Source organism: Quercus lobata, unplaced genomic scaffold (assembly GCF_001633185.2).
Source record: "Quercus lobata isolate SW786 unplaced genomic scaffold, ValleyOak3.0 Primary Assembly Scq3eQI_356, whole genome shotgun sequence".
NCBI lineage: Eukaryota > Viridiplantae > Streptophyta > Magnoliopsida > Fagales > Fagaceae > Quercus > Quercus lobata.
Window position 1 is genome coordinate 70,260 of NW_022154740.1, and position 17,554 is coordinate 87,813.

The 17,554-nt window shown below is 33.3% G+C and overlaps 1 protein-coding gene across 1 annotated transcript; it reads right to left on the bottom strand.

The window, feature by feature from the left end:
- Window positions 1-5,748: 5,748 nt before the first annotated feature.
- LOC115973203 lies at window positions 5,749-11,174 on the bottom strand. The gene is made up of 10 exons (XM_031093449.1): window positions 10,998-11,174; window positions 10,486-10,647; window positions 9,574-9,725; window positions 9,413-9,492; window positions 8,940-9,289; window positions 8,592-8,813; window positions 8,324-8,510; window positions 6,994-7,043; window positions 6,372-6,695; window positions 5,749-6,252 (listed from the first exon to the last, which is right to left on the bottom strand). Exons 1-10 carry the CDS (start codon window positions 11,172-11,174, stop codon window positions 5,827-5,829), a joined length of 2,130 nt encoding a protein of 709 aa, XP_030949309.1. The 3' UTR covers window positions 5,749-5,826.
- Window positions 11,175-17,554: the final 6,380 nt, after the last annotated feature.

The window sequence follows — 17,554 nt, forward strand, 5'->3', positions numbered from 1 at the left end:
CATACCCTTTGTAATGGTTTGAGTGGGAATGACGATAGTCAGATTATAATAATGTCATAATTAATTTAATAATTTAATAAATAAAAATGGAACAAATTTATAAAATAAGCAGTCATGATTAAAAAAATTAAAGATATAGAGAAATTAAATAATTTTCAAATACATTTTCACAACTTTTATATAAAAAAAAAAAAAAAAAAAAAAATTGCACACATACAATGAATCTTTACACATACTTTTAAGAAAACTCTATAGACTACTATTCCATAATGATAGTGGCTAATTAATTCTATATATTTTTTTAGTGATCTAATTTGTAATGCTTCTTTCCATTATCATATATTTACTAATTGATAATTTTCATAACAAAGACGATAAATGAGAGGTAGCATTGTTCATTAGATTTTTGAAAGTAATAGTGTATGAAAATTATATATATATATATATATATATATTATAAATAAGGTTAAATGAAATGTCAAAAAATGGATTTTTAAATTTTCTAACTTTATTTCTTATGTAATTTCTACTACTATTAGAGAATATCTCTTTTTTAGTTATGATTAATATGGTTTCCATAGTTAGAATTTGATTATTTTTAAATTTAAATTTAGTATTATGATTGTATTTAATTGTTGATTGTTGATTTAATTTTTTAAGCGAATTTAACGGTTTATGTTACTACACTATAAAGTTTTTAATGTTTTCCACACGGTAATCTCTATTTTATTTTTTTACTTCTCCTTACAACTTCTTTGTTTTCCAATCAACAATTACTAATTGACGTTTAGTTTTTTTTTTTTTTTTTTTTTTTATCTACTCTTTATTACTTTGTATTGGTCTCTCTCTCTCTCTCTCTCTCTCTCTCTCTCTCCATTGGCAACCTATCGTTTTCCAAAATTTGATGATGATTCTATGACATTAAATATGCATTATTAGTTTTTTTTTTTTTTTTTTTTTTAATTTTGTGTTTCTAACTTGATTTGTTTTGTATTTCATTCTTCCTTTGATGCATTGGGTGTAAGAATGAGTGTTTCCAAATCATTACTCCACTTAATGTGGACAATTTTATTTATTTAATTTAGGCAAAATATTATATTTAAAATTTTTAAAAATAAAAAAGGAGTGGAAATATAAATAATTTAATGATATATATGGGGGATGTGGTTGAATTTAAATGTTAAATAAAATGATATGAGAAAAAAATAAAAATAAAATACATAACAATAAACGCTAACTTATCCAAATAATTCTATGTAATATAATAATAGAACATTCTTATATACTATTTTTAATTATTTATAATGCAATATGATAATATTTAACAATCAAAGATATAAAAAAATAAAAAATAAAAAACCTAAAAACACAAAACTAAATCCTATAAACCAAAATAGAGTTCTAAAGAATACAAAACTTTATCAAGCTAAAATAGAGATGCAAGAAAAATAAAAATAAAAATCTACCAAAAAATTGAGGGAGGATCAAAAACAGCCCACAGTTTCTATATTGGAAAATAAAGGCAAAATTCAACATACAAGACTTTCTGAGGCAAGTCATAAGCTGTTTTCTATTAATATAATTAGATGACAATGTAATGATGTGTTTAATGTAACACTATTTGCAATGCCTCTTTTTTATTTTTCCAGGTTCCCGTGAAATTTGTTACAGAATTTCACAAACTACTTGCCAGCATGTGTGGTTCACGTAAATCAACTGAAAAAATAGCAAGTGAACTTCCTCGCAGGAGTCATAGAGGTTTAATAATACATCTTGTGTCTCCTAGTAAAAATGATGACATTTGACTTGTAGCCAAGATGAATTTCATTGACTTGGCAGGTTTTCTAATGACATCCCAAATTTAGCACTTTGTTGAAATTATAATTTTTATTATTTTTAAACCCGGGTTGATGCTTTACTACCTTTTGTTAGGGTATGAGGATGGCAGAAGAGAGAGTGCTGATGGCCTTAATCTTGTTGAAAGTACCATACCTTTAAGAAAACTCTATGTATTTCACTTTTTTGAATGCGTTAAATTATAGACTACTATTCCATAATGATAGTGACTAATTAACTATATTTTTTTTTTAGTGATCTCATTTGTAACGAAAGCCAAAAGTTCAACAAGACCAATGGTGCCTTCTTCACATAAGAAGAATTTTCCACCTGTAAGTGTTTCCACTACTGTGAAGAAACATACAGCTTCAAAAGTGCGACTTTCTGGAAAGAAAGCCAATTGTTTGGCTTCTGCACTGAAAGGAAGGTATGTACAGAAAGTTCAATCTATTTGTTGAAGCACATATATAAGTGTATACAAATACTGAAATACCCAATTGAAACATTTGTATATTTTTTCATTTGAAGGAAACTAATTGATGAAGCAATTCATCGGACCACATCTAAGAAGGTATCCAATATTTTGCTTTATTTTGCTTTTTTACTGAATATCAAGTAATCATGATACTGGCTAGATCATATTTTGTGCAAAGATTAGAAACCTGCAACTTATCTTAATTCACTTTCTAGGAAATGGACATAATAGGAGTTTGTCAGGGGACGAAAATAATACTTTCTCAATTGTAATATAAGAGATTTGGAAAATTATGAGGCTCAGGTACCTAGATAAAAGATGGTTTTTCATGTTTGTAAAGAAGCCTAATAAGCTTTGTTTTGTTGCAGGCAAATGCCGACTGCAGTAAGAAAATATAATTAAATATCCATGCATTAGCAGCAACATCAGAAACAAAACAGCAATAACAAAAAATAGGCCAAGGAATTTAAACTTTTGACTTTGGTAATTTATTGGATTGGTCATAGATAGAAAGGATAATTTTGAAAATTGAGAGAAATTTGGAAGATTTCAAACTCTTAGAGAAATTTGGAAGATTTCGAACAATCTGCTAATTTATCCATAGTCGTTGCTCGTGGAATGAATTATCTAAAATTCAATGACATTTGTTAGCTGCCATATGGAACATCCCAGATCTCCACCCATTACTTCTTGCTTACATATTATTTTAAAATTTAAACATCCATCAATCCCAAATAGCTTTACCATTTTATAAAAAGTTCTATAATTCAAAACTCGGTTAATCCTACAAAAAAAATATATGACAGATGAAGTACCAAGTAACAAATTCTTAAAATGGTAAAAGTCTTTTTTTATCGAATAAGATTTTTGGGATTCAAACACTTCTTATGCAAAAAACCAATGAGTGTCTTAGTCTGTGAGAAAAGTAATCATCATAAAATAGATGTCATATATTGAAATTCTATCTTATCTAAAAGCAAGTAACAAATTCTTGGTAATCTAGTTATACCAGGAAAAAGCATATGATAGCAATGCACCACCCGTCAGGGCCCTTTCCTCTGGCTCCTTAAGGAACAACTTATCCTCCATGTAGTTTTGAATGTCCCTGATTGTTGCACTTAACTTTAGATCTTCACGAGCTAGATCTTCACATGCTTTCAATTCTTGTAGAAAGTTGTTCCAGATGTAGCTTAGTACTTTGATGAATCGAGTTTTATATTTTCTGAAGAGAGCAAACCCTGCCATCTGTAAAAACATAATTTAAAAAAATAATAATAATTAATTAATTAAAAAAAAATAACTTTAAAAGGGCTTTCAAATATTGTTTTGCAAATGGCATTATGTTTCTGTATCAACTTTCTTTCAGGAAGGCACTCAGTGCAACCGCTGTATCTCTATTGACAGGCATAGTATTTAAGAACCTTGCCATCCATGCCCAACCTTCATTGAGGCCATGTGTGTTCTGGAAACCCTGTACTTCTGTCTGCCAAAACAATCATTCTTGGTAAGCTTCTTTTGCTTTCAGAGATGAAGTAAGGGATAAAGGAAAGGTGTGACAATAGCACCATGTCAAGAGAGCTGGGGTTTTGTAAATTGCACATTGCTAAAAATAAAGCATTTCAACACCGCAAAAGTCAAAAGCATAAGATCATATTATCAACAAAAAAAAAAAAAAATCTTTTGAACACTTTCCAGATACCAAATAAAATCCCACATTTTCCAACTTTAAGCTTGTTAACATGTATATTCCAAAACTTTCTGTCTGTTTCTGCCATTCTATGAACAATCCAACCAAAAACTGAATCTAGGTAGAACACAAGAGCATGCCTTTGGCCAGATTTATGAATTTACCTTCTTTGCAAATGCTGCCATGCCGAGAGATTGGGGGCAATGAGGATCATGGAAAATCTAAACAATTTCACATGCCTTTTCATTGCAATTGGTAAATCAATACAAACAAGATCCAAAAGTATTAGTTACTTTTGTGGTGAAGAATTATAACCAAAACGAATGCCATGAATAAAACAAGAATTTGAGTTCTTTAACAATGAGGCTTTATTAGCATTAGAAGGGAATGATTCTTGTGTACAGCTCCTCAAGAATAGGGAAAACCTTCCTCTATCTAAAGAGGCTGAAGCAGCAACTACAAGTCTACAACATTCACAAATGAATGAAAGATCATAAATCAGCCAGTTTGATCAGTAGCAATCACTTTTTTAGTTCAAAGTCTTGAATAATACAGTAATTTATAATAATAAATAAATAAATAAACCCTTAAGGCAGTCCAGGGAAAAAGGGCTGGCACTTAATTTACTGGTCTGACCAGCTGTAAAGGCAAGCAAAAACCTTTTTTTTTTCTTTTTTTTTTTTTTCTTTTTTTTAATTTATAATCAAGTAAAGCAAAAACTAGGTCCTTCATAGCAGTGTCATGCTGCAATTTGCTGGGGTGAAGTGAAAACATTGATGCCGTTACAATACTCATCATGATAAAAAAATTTAGATAAAGTAATACAGATAATAAAGACAAACCAAAAAAAAATTCATTGATAATAAAACGTTTCGCTAGAATGCAGCAATAATCAAATCTATCTCACCTGACAACTTTCGTTGACCTACGTATTTGATTTATCGACCTTTTAATAAGCTTTTCATAGCTGCTCAAATCCTAACAAAAAATAAGACCACATCACCTACCGATATAAAGGAAACAAGTCACATAGCCTATAACTTAGACTTCAATAAAATAACAGACACAAAATCAGAATTCTAATCTACAATAACAGTATCTAGGTGAGTAATAAGTAATAACATTAGCCTTTTTAATATATAAGGCCCAAATAAAATTTAGGAAAATATATTCCAGTTTTTCAAAATTTGTGTAGTCTTGCCTGATCAAAATTTAAAGCACTTTCTGCAGCCCAAAGTACTTTACCTATCATCACATTGCCGATTGATGAGGGAAAAATATTAAACGAGACAAGTCACTAAACAACAAACACAAAGCATGTTATAATCAAATCCACTTCATTAAAATTTCTTAACTTCCACCTCCTTTAAAAACCAAAACAATCTCAAACTTCCAACTATTTCTCCAAAAAATTCACTAACTTAATAAACATAGACAATGAAAAATAAGGACACAGAATTTTGAATACATTTTTTCCACCTTAAACAGTAATTCACTTAAGTTGTCCACCCCAAATCCAAAACTTACACATTCAATGAGATACAAAAAATAACATTCTGAGTCAATACAAGCACCAAACAAGTTTCAATTTTTTTTTATTTCTTTTAAGCAAAAGCCCTAAAAGTTGATTTGATGCTCGAAACCAGAACACTATAATAGCCGGGAACAGTAAACCACCAATCCTAAAACTTTCTAGTCAAACAAAAATAACCCCAACACCAAATAGTGCAGTCATTAACATGCATATTCAAATATAATTTACATAATTGTTTCTCAGCACAATACAATGTGCCCCCACTAAGCCATACAAGCAACTGAACAAACTCCCCTAGGATGACCTAGTCAGATACTTGATCCAGGCCAGTCGTCCATCCGAAGTGAAGTTGACGAAAGCTTCCCTCCATTCAGCCTTTACTAATTTTTCAGTGGCCTTGAACATGGTTTCATCATCAAGATCATTAGACATAGAGATCAAAATTTTTGTGGCCCTTGTCACTGAGAAATCAGGAACTTGTGCAGATTCTACAGTGTTTCGACTTTTAGGGGCTCTGGCAAAGGACACAGCTTTCCTCTTCTTCATGCGTGAGGTGTCGGTGTGAGCTGGCTGCTTCCCTTTTGGGTTGCTGCCTTGCTCGTCCCCATCAACTGCACTGACATGTTGGGCAGAGGATTGTGCAACCGTGGGGAGGAGCTGTCTTAGCAACCCATAGTGGTCCAGCCCCTTTTTGCAAAAGTCGTTGTACTTACTGTTCGACTAGAAACAGACAAGATGTGGTATACATGGGATTAGAGATACCGGAATACATAGGATTGTTTACATTAAGAATTTAAAGAATAAACGGCGTGAAAATTGATTAAACGTATAACACTCACCTTCACTGCATCTAACCACGCCGCATCACTTCCTTTGACGATGTTAGCATCAGAATCCCATTCCATATCGGTTCTGTCAATTAGTTGGGAAAACGCTCTGTATTTCTTTTTAAGCCGTTTAAAATTTTCTTTTATTTGATTGACGCTATAGTATTTTCCGGTTCGATTGTTAAACTCCTCTGTGACAACTGGCCCAAGGTCTTTCTTCATTATCCCATTACAAATGTTCCCTTTAGCTGCTGCTTCTAACAAAATTTCAATGAACTGCTTTTCAACTGGTTCAGGCCATACCTTCGAATCCGCAGCATTCGATGTCTCTGCGATCTAATAGGACATACACACTTAAGGCCTAAATATTTGTTTTATAATTTCTCAACTTGACCCTAACCCTATGTACCAAACAAGTTGTAGAGTTATGTATAAAAGAAAGTAATGCATCCAGAGCAATAGAGAGTGAAGATTAACTCAAAGCAGTTATACATATATGAACAGTTAGAAGGGCATGGAGGAAAAACGTGTCCAACATCAAGAGCAACAAGCAACAATGAACAGCAACCAAGAACAAATTTCAGTAACGGTAAACATATCATTTTTGAATTTAACAGAAACATTAAACACTTACCTTAGGTGCAGAAACGTCGTTGGAGGAGGATGATGAAGATGGTGCAAAGACTGAGAAGGACAAAGCGAGCTCCATATGTAATGCCAGACGTGGGGTGAAGGGCAATTAAAGTAAGAATTTGCCTCACAGCAAGTGGAAAAAAAACAATCTATAAAGTTTTCTCTTTGAAGCTCAAAATCAAAATATGAATATGCCTCACTGAATATATATATATATATATATATATTTCTATGACTAACAATGGATAAATGATTTACTTAGCAAACAGTTTCTTAAACAAAATCAAGATATTGAGACCCAAACTTCATTTCTTTAATTTTTCAAATTCTTAGCACAAATTCAATAGATAAAAAAGAAAAGGAGAAATTCTCAGCAGCCAAAGTGAAAGTCAGAACCAAATCAAAAGAATTATAAAAAAAAAAAAAAAAAAATTTCCAAGCTCGAGTTCAAATAGAAGATCGTAAGCAAACGCTGAAAATATGAGATTTCTCAGAGAAGAGAGGAATGTAACCACCTTCCTTGTACTCCCCCCGATCTTCCTTCCTTGAAGGCTCAGTTCTCAAAATTTGAATTGCGAATACCAAAACTGGCAAACCAATTAGTATCAAAATCTCAGTGATCAAGGGTGTAGCTGGGCTGTGCGAGTAGATTGGCTTTGATTTTGGGGGAGAAGTGAAGGACAACGTGATCAGCAGGCCGTTGGGGAAAGAGAGAATCCTGGGGAGTGAGAATGTGAGAGTGAAAAGAAGACGAAAGGGAAAGAGGGGAGACTGGACAGTGGTAAATGGAGGCAGGGTAGGTTGGCTCTGGGAATGGTGGATAGAGGAGTAAATATGAATCAAACTTGAGTTTAATATAGAACCAAACTTAAAATATTTCCATCTTTGAAAGTATGCTTAAATTAGTAGACACACGCACGCACACATTATTTTTGAACATAGAATAGCTCCGGATGTATGAGCCACGAAGATTTTTAAAAAAAAAATAATATTGTTATATTTTTGGATAAAATGAGTTATGGTTGGTTTCTAAGACTGACTAACTAGCTTTGAACTCAATGAGATATAGTTTATAAAAATAGATATCTCTTTGCTTTAATAAATCACTCCAGCGTCTTTCATTATTTCCAAATAATTAATTATTAGAACAATCTACGTCAAAAATAATAAAATGTCCAAAATTAACCTCCGCCAGAACTTGTACACATATATAATAGAGATCAGCTTTGTATTGCCAGAAGTCAACCCATCTTGAGTTCATGACACAATCCATGTGAATGAAGTGAAACCTTAAACATCAGAGCATGAATCTATGTGAATAGAACACTTACAATTCGAAAGAGACGGATCCTGCTGCTTTCCTGATGGTACCTGCCCATGCCTCTCGGCCAACATCGTACTCCTCAAAACCATCGTTGGATTTGTAAACAGTTCATTGAGCTTAAGCTCCAAAACAGAGTGCAGCTCCTGAGCTTTGTTAACATATTGGGTCTGCGCTTTTTCAAATTCAAACAATAGCTGCCCCAAGGAACAAAGAGGGAAATTAAATTTATTAACTAATTATAACTAAGCAAGAAACTCAGTGAATTGGAAACTGACCGCTTCTTTATGATTTTTTAGTTCCTCCTCCATTTTTTTACGAATTATTTGCAGCTCACTATTGCACGGGTCTGAATGCGAGCTCATAGCATTGCGTGTAGGAATCTGAGCAGGTTGGTTGGATGTATGGCCTCCAGAGCTTAGTTGATGTTCGATGCCACCAGCTGAACTAACTTGCAATGGGGCAGCCATGGAGATTGGTGTGCATTCATCTTGGAACACCTGCACACACACAAATTAATTAATAAGACTTGGATGGCCAAGGAAAATCTCTATTTTTAATTACATAATGCCATATAATATCAGCCACGTGATTATAATACATATTGACACTGGAATACACCATACCTGTTCAAATGGCACACAACTACCTTTATCAACCTTGCGCTTCTTTATAACTTTTTCAGAGACAACTTTGGGGGTATTTTTTCCCTTCAACAATTTATTCCAATAATTACTCGGTTCTGCATAATCTTCCTGTGAAATTTCAAGCAGCTCAATAGGCATTTGGGAACTCATGTAGTAAGATCCCTCTACTTTAACTTTCAAAATTACAGACAAGTTAATTGTCCCTGTGCCTTCACCATTCAGAAGAAGCTGCTCTATATCTCTCATTAGTGATTTTTCTGACATAGTATTTGCACTGGAGACTGGAGTATTGCCACAATTGAGCTCCCTCAAAGTAAGAAATAAATTATCTGCCCCCCTCATGAGCAAATTATGACAAGTAATCCAGCTCATCTTCTGTAAGCTATCAATTTTTTTTTTCCCCTTTGCAAAGAATAAAATATTTTCTTCCACTGTAAAAGGCGAATATAAACGAAATATTTTTATCTGTTCAGGCTGTGATTCAAGTTTTATCCTTTCCAGAGCTTTTAAACTTTTCATAGGGGTCCAGTCGCTATTAAAAATGAACACAGTATTAACTGAAGATAAACTTATGACTGAAAGACATGCATGTTTTTCTAATAAAAAAAGGAACTTCTTATGCTTCGCGTTGAACTCAGTCAACGCATCTACCCTCTTAGCAGGAATAGGGTCCCTTCCAACGTGTTCATAGGAATCTGAACCAAATTTTTGAATCAGGAAGTCATCCAAAATTCCTCCAATATAACTTCCAGAGGAACCAGTTTCCTGTTAATAAAAGATGTTTAGATAACAGTAGGAAACATATGTTGAACATTGTCCAAAAGGACCAAATCCCCAACAAACACCGAACACAGAAAAAAGAGAATATATTCCTAGTTTGTTGGGTCTTGTTGGACATCCTTGGATGGGAGTAGACCTTCCAAAATGCATTATTTTTTAGATTCCTTGTATTTTTCATCTCTTTGGAGAGTTTTAGGCATATAACTAGTATATTCCATTGTTCTCCTCCGTTTCATTGTATATTGATATAAATACTATACTTGCTAGCAAGAGAAAAAATCATCAAGTCAAATGCAGTAAAATGAAAAATTATTAGAGGGGATTCATTATTAAGCCTATTTCTAATTCAACAATTATTGTCCAGCCCACATATTTGAAATCATATTACCAAAACTGATTCATCAGATCTACATAATATCTACATCATATTACCAAAACTGATTCATCAGAGCCCACTCGTATTAGATGTAACCAATGTTAGTTTGACATGTAACAAACTCTCAAAATTCTGTTTGAAATAGAAAATTGATTCCTCAAGCAAAGAATTGATCATTTCAGATTTTGGCAGATGAAATGAACACTCGACATCTTCAGGCAAAATGACAGCGTGTTGATAAACAGAAGTCATCAAGAATGAATCAATAACATAGTACAAACTACAATTAAGAAGATGAGAGTTACTTATAGAGCAAAGGAGAAGAATAAGGAAGAGGAAGAAAACTTGGTCAGTATATTGCGTACTCGCCTCGTAGAGAATAAGCGCTTTTAAGGATTGTTTATTAATCTCCTCAAGCATCCTGCCAAGAAGATTTAGCTTCCCACTTGCAGCTATTTCAACATTCTGTCGCTTAGCTTCGGTTGAGGATAATTCGGGGCTCCGTTCCGCGACTTGCAAATGTGTAGAGCACTGGCAGGAAACAGAACTTACGAAAATGTCAAGAAAACAGCAATAAAATTCATTCAGGGCTTCCATTCTTCAAAAGACTGTAAACAAATATAACATATCTCAACGTTCAAAAATATAGACTATTTTCTCCCTTCTTTCATTCAAAAGCATAGAGGAGCTCCACTTAAGATTTAAAAATGCGAATAACGAACACAACTCAACAAGTTCGTCATATAATCTTGGAACCGTACAAAGGGGTGAAAAAACACCAAAACCGTAGGAATGCAGAGAAGTAATGGAATAACATATAGACATCCAATGCAACCATGTGATTAATGCAAGAAGTTTAATAACAAAAAACAAAAATCAACCTTCTGTGTGGATGTCAAAATATTCCGTAGACCTTCTCTAAAAGAAGAATCTTTAGATTGTGTGCAAAGTATATTGCTTTTATCCGTTAGTATTTTGCAATATGTTTCCAACTGGCTATTGGTCAATTTTGCTGGCACCCAATACTCTGTATCGAAGTGCCTCCGATGAGATGACATTGCTGTGGGTAGAAAATGATTTGTACAAGAGATGGATAAAGAAACTGATGGTAAAACATCGATCTGTCAAGAGAGATGAAGAAAGAACTCCATTATGTTTGTAGAAGAGAAGAACTCAGTCAATATAGGGTAGACTTGGTGTTATTTCTTGACCTCACGAGACACAGCTGATTAGATTTTCCTTCTTTCAAAGAAGCTTTTCAAGGAAGCTTCGGTCTTCCCAAGAGAGCCTAATGAGTAACAAGCACAAGTGAGAGATGCTTCGGAATCCACGATACCATGACTGACGTGACCAGCAAAATGTAGAGGTTACCTTAGACACTACAAAGCAGAAAAACAAGAGGGAAGTAAGGAGAAGAAGACAAAAGGGGTGAAAGTTGAAAAGGATGTTTGTTCTGTAGTTAAGATTGAGATGATAAGAAAGGAAAAGGTGGGGGACGAGGTTGACAAGAGGAGCGGGAAGAAACAGTGGGAAGAAATGATGAAAACAGTACAGAAATAAAGAGTAACATAAATAGACAAGATAGCTATACCTAAAAAGGGAAGACAAGGATGAAAACCGATGTGAAATAAAGAGGAGTTGACAACTTATCAGAGTTGAAAGAAACGCCGGCGCGGAGAGAGCTCTCAAAGAGGGAAAAATCTTTTCATCTTAGGTATATGAAAAGGAGCGAAAGCACCTACCATATATGTAACCATTTTTCTACTAGCACGATGGTTGCCACAATTTCATAAATTATGAATAGTAAAGTACCACTTTTACTCGATCATTAAAGTTGCGTTCCTTTCTTTTATTCATTCATATTACATTCTGACCAATATATGTAACCATTTTTCTACCCTCACAATGGTTGCCACAATTTCATAGATTATGAATAGTAAAGTACCCCTTTTACTCGATCATTAAAGTTGCGTTCCTTTCTTTTATTCATTCATATTACATTTTGACCAATATATGTAACCATTTTTCTACCAGCACAATGGTTGCCACAATTTCATAGATTATGAATACTAAAGTACCACTTTTACTCGATCACTAAAGTTGCGTTCCTTTCTTTTACTAAAGTTAGGAGTATTAGAGAATCTTGCTAAAGTTATACAATATATTGAGCAGTATTATTTAATATTTACTATTTAGGCACTATTTAGAAAGTTGGAGTATTACACTAAAGTGCTAATTAATATGAGCTAGATGTAAACAACTTGACTTGTAATAATTAAAAGTAAAGAAAAGAGGCAAAAGGAGAAACAAATATCATTTCTGGAAATAAATTCATAATAAACTAAGTCGTATCCTGGAGATAAATTTGCAGTACCTTTTATCATGAGTGCATATATTGTCTAAGTATAGCATATTGTTGTAGCTCCAAATTCAAAAACATTTTGTTTGATTACTGAATCACTATATTATTTTCTTTATGCAAATATAGTGAGAAAGTGCTGTCTACTCCCTTTTTTTTTCTTTTTTCTTTTTCTTCTTTTAATTTGAGAAATTTTAAATCCTCTTTAGTAGAGCTAAAGTGACAAAAACTGTGGCAATAAAGTTAAAAAAAAAAAAAATAGAGAATCTTTTACATACAAGAGTTGTATGTATGATGTACGAGATTTTCAAGTTTCTTTTGCATCAAAAGTTTCTTTTCCTCAAAGTTTGTACGAAATACAAACATATGAGTGTTGCTGGTGGTTTTGCAGAATTTACGAATTTGAAAATTTTTTGGACAAAATTTGTTCTAATTGAAATGACGACATTTGTGAACATTTAAAACAGTTTATGGACGGTTATAACTCTTTACCCATGATATATAAACGATTCTACATCTCACCTTGAATGTCTTCTTCTTTCAAAACTTTCTTAGAAACACTAAAAATCCTCTGGGACTTCACCAAAATTTCTATTTTTAGAACCGAATAATTTTGGTTGTATTCTCGGGATTAATTTATAGTAACCTTTTAGCAAATGTTGTGTGAGTGGCTGAGTGCACACATTGTCTAAAGAAAAGGGATGTAAGGAGAAGAAGACAAAAGGGGTGAAAGTTGAAAAGGATGTTTGTTCTGTAGTTAAGATTGAGATGATAAGAAAGGAAAAGGTAGGGACGAGGTTGACAAGAGGAGCGGGAAGAAACAGTGGGAAGAAATGATGAAAACAGTACAGAAATAAAGAGTAACATAAATAGACAAGATAGCTACACCTAAAAAGAGAAGACAAGGATGAAAACCGATGTGAAATAAAGAGGAGTTGACAACTTATCAGAGTTGAAAGAAACGCCGGCGCGGAGAGAGCTCTCAACTACAGAACAAACATCCTTTTCAACTTTCACCCCTTTTGTCTTCTTCTCTTTACATCCCTTTTGTTTTTCTGCTTTGTAGTGTCTAAGGATAGCGTTTCATTGTGGTTCAAAATGGTCAACTGTTTGGTTTAATTATTAAATCACTATATTTTTTTAATATTTTTTTTGGTAGTGAGAAATAAATGTTCATATTTATTAGGTCCCTCTTTAGTGAGCGTTTGGTTTCAACTGAAACCAACGTTCACGTTTTCCTTTTTTTTTTTTCAGTTTATGAACAGTAAATTTATTGTGCAGTAAAAATTACTACAGAACACTGTTCATATATTAAAAATATTAAAAATAGATCTCATGGTACTTTTCACCCATTTAAAAATTATTTTGTTACAGTATTTTCAGTTTTCAGTTTTAGTAACAATAAATTCAATCCAAACAGACCCTTAGTAGAGGTAAAGTGAAAGAAACTGTGACAATGAAATTAAGGAAAAAAAAGTTTTGGGAATCTCGTACGTACAAGATATGTATGTAAGACGTACGATATTTTCATATTTCTTTTGAATTAATATTTCCTCAGAGTTTGCACAAAACATGAACATATGAGTGTTGCTGGTGGTTTTGCAGAATTTATGAATTTGAAAATTTTTTGAACAAAATTTGTTCCAATTGAAATGGTAACGTTTGTGAATATTCAAAACAATTAATGGACGGTTATAACTCCTTGCCCATGATATATAAATGATTCTTCATCTCACCTTGAATGTCTTCTTCTTTTAAAACTTTCTTAGAAACACTAAAAATCTTCTGGGACTTTACCAAAATTTCTATTTTTAGAACCAAATAAACTTGGTTGTATTCTCAGGATTAATTTATAGTAACCTTTTAGCAAATGTTGTGTGGGTGCACACATTGTCTAAAGAAAGCATTTCACTAGGACTCCAAATTATCTAGTATTTCGTTTGATTACTGAAACACTATATTTTTTAATTATATTTTTTAGTACAGAAAATGAGATGTTTATTCCAAAATTTATTTTATGTGAAAAGCATTAATTCCTCTTTAGTAGAGGGAGAGTGACAAAAAAAGTGGCAAACAAATGAAAAAATAAAGTTTATAGAATCTCGGATGTACAAGATTTCTATATAATACGTACGAGAGTGTCAAGTTTCTTTTCATCAAAATAAATTGTGGGTTGTACAAATTTCACACGTATGAGTGTTGTACTAGAATATGCAAAATTTATGAATTTGATAGTTTTCGGGCCAAAAGTTGCACAAATTGAAATGAAAACTATTGTGAATATTGGAAACAGTTTTTGTATGGTTTTAAGATTTTGCCGGTGATATATAAATGATTGTAACTCTCACATTAAATTTCTTTTCTTTAAAAACTTTCTAAGAAACACAAAAAACACCTAAGAGTGTCGTCCAAATTGCGATTTTTGGAACGTTATAAACTAGGTCGTATCTTGGAGATAAATTTGCAGGACCTTTTATCATGAGTGCATATATTATCTAAGTATAGCATATCGTTGTAGCTCCAAATTCAAAAACATTTTGTTTGATTACTAAATCACTATATTATTTTCTTTATGCAAATACAGTGAGAAAGTGCTGTCTACACCCTTTTTTTTATTTTATTTTTTATTTGAGAAATTTTAAATCCTCTTTAGTAGAGCTATAGTGACAAAAACTGTGGCAATGAAGTAAAAATATATATATATATATATTGAGAATCTTTTACGTACGAGAGTTGTATGTATGATGCACGAGATTTTCAAGTTTCTTTTGCGTCAAAAGTTCCTTAGATTTTGTACGAAGTGAAATGAAAATTATTGTGATTAGTGGTAATAGTTTTGGATGGTTTTAAGACTTTACCCATGATATATAAAGGATTGTAACTCTCACTTTGAATATCTTCTTCTTTCAAAACTTTCAATGGAAAACTAAAAATTCTCTGAGACTTCTCCAAAATTTTTGTATTTAGAACTTAATAAACTTGGTTGTATCCTAGGGATAAATTTGTAGTGACATTTTCATAACTCTTCTGCGGGTGCATATATTGTCTAAGGATAATGTTTCGTTGTGGATCCAAATTGTCAAATGTTTTGTTTCATCATTAAATCACAATATTTTATAATTATATTTTTTGGTTGTGAAAATTTGATGATTAGTTCCCCCCACCCCGATTTTTTTTTTTAAATGTGAGAAGTGTTGCTTCCTCATTAGTAGAATTAAAGAGAAAGAAACTGTGGCAATGAAATTAGAATTTACCAATTAAAATAAAAAATAAAAAAAAAAAACCTAAAAGCATGATGAAAGAATTATTTAACTCAAGAATGCAAAATACTCGTCACACTTTTTTTTTCTTCTTCTTGTGATTGGATTTTTATGAAAAAACAAACGAAAAATTTGAATGAACGGAAGCGAATGATCAAGACAAAGGTATGATTTTAAAAAGTTACTATTAGGGTTCATTTGGATATCGTTTATTTTATTGAAAACTAAAAATTATAAAAAAAAAGTTACTGTTCATGTGTGGTTTTACTGTTCACATGCCTAAATGCACTATTCGACGCCACTCGATGCTTCCTCATGCACGGCAAGCGTTGCGGCGTGTCGTTGTGGGGTACATTTGGTGGTGTTGCAGTGTAATGTACATGATAGCGTGTGAGTGGTGGTAGGGTTGCATGGCTTGGCAAGCTCCATGCTCGCGCATCGAATTGTCCAGCATGCTCCCAATCAGCATTGTTCCAAGCATCGCTTGGATGCAATTTAGGTCCCTGTGCTGCATACCTACCTCGAAGGCACTTGTCTCTCTAGTTGATTCATTCCTAGTCGACGTTCCTCACGGGGCGTCGGTAGGACCTCGAAGCCGTCCTTGTGTCCCATGCCTGCCTTGTGACCTCCGCATTGCCGATGTGGACCACGTAGGCGTGCTCGTGGCCTTGGATGCAGAACACCATGTGGGTTTGGGGCCTCCGGCCCCCTTTGTCAACGCTACGTTTTGGTAAAATTTGTGACAAACTAGCATTGTTTCAGAAATATGTAGCAAACTACAACTTTTTCAGTACTCGAGTTTCACAAAATCGAGTTCTAAATAGTACTCAAGTTTAGTGAACTCGAGTTTCTAGGTGAGTCGCTAGCGTGACACTGCTAACTTGGAATTTGATTAATTAAAAAAATAATGTGGTACTTTTTAAGGTACTCGAGCTTATAAAACTCGAGTACCTTGTTTTTCTTTTTTAAGGTACTCAAGTATTGTAATTAGCTTCGTCACCCTAACTTACAGTTAATTCAAATGCATTAACTAAGGATCTCGATTTTCCTTTTCTTTTCTTTTTTTGCAGCACAAGGTTTAACAAAGGGTATGCATTTGTTAACTTCACTAACCCACAGGCAATGTGGGAGTTTTACATTGCCACTGATAGAATCCAGATAGAATCCTAGATAGAATCCAGGTATAGACCTAATTATTATTGGGAAAGTCTTAGCTAGTTCGGGACTACAAGGTCACCAAGCTGACTTTGTAGTGCGGACCAATTAAAATGAGACACCTAAGAGAAAGTGCTGATATTATTTAACGAGAAACCAAGTCAGCAATAGAGTTAATGGTGTTTAGTGTGTTGCTATTCCGTTAGGTTCAAATTCATATCTCAGCCCTTTAGTTAATCCAATGGTAGAGAAACTTCATTAATCCGCGTGAAATGGGAAAACCCTATTCTCTAACTCGCCTTTTTTCTTTTCTCAATTATTTCAAAAACTCTCACTCTCCCTTTCTTTCTCCTCCTCCCATTTGCTCTCTCTCAAAAACAATCACCTTTACGCAAAGCCGCATCGTTGCACGACCCACCTCTCGCACCAACTAGTGTCGTGGCCTCTTTCCCCTACGATTCCTTTTACTCTTCTCTCAACCCCAACTGCGCTGTCACCGATGCCACTGCCCCGTAAGTTTTTTGTTTTTCTCTCTTTGTCATTTTTTAAATTGATTTATTTTAATGAGCTCTGTTTGGTTGCTAGGAAAAAAGAAGGAAAGTAAGCTTTGTTTGTGGGATTCGTGGATTGTGTTGATCTGGTCTCTTTTAGAAGCTATGGCATT

Excerpts from the sequence above, each read along its gene's own strand:
- LOC115973203 (XM_031093449.1), bottom strand. The coding sequence starts at position 11,174 with ATGTCATCTCATCGGAGGCACTTCGATACAGAGTATTGGGTGCCAGCA. Across the intron at positions 10,648-10,997 it reads TTTTGACATCCACACAGAAG|TGCTCTACACATTTGCAAGT; the intron begins GTTGATTTTTGT and ends GTTTCCTGCCAG. Across the intron at positions 9,493-9,573 it reads TTCAACGCGAAGCATAAGAA|CGACTGGACCCCTATGAAAA; the intron begins GTTCCTTTTTTT and ends CATTTTTAATAG.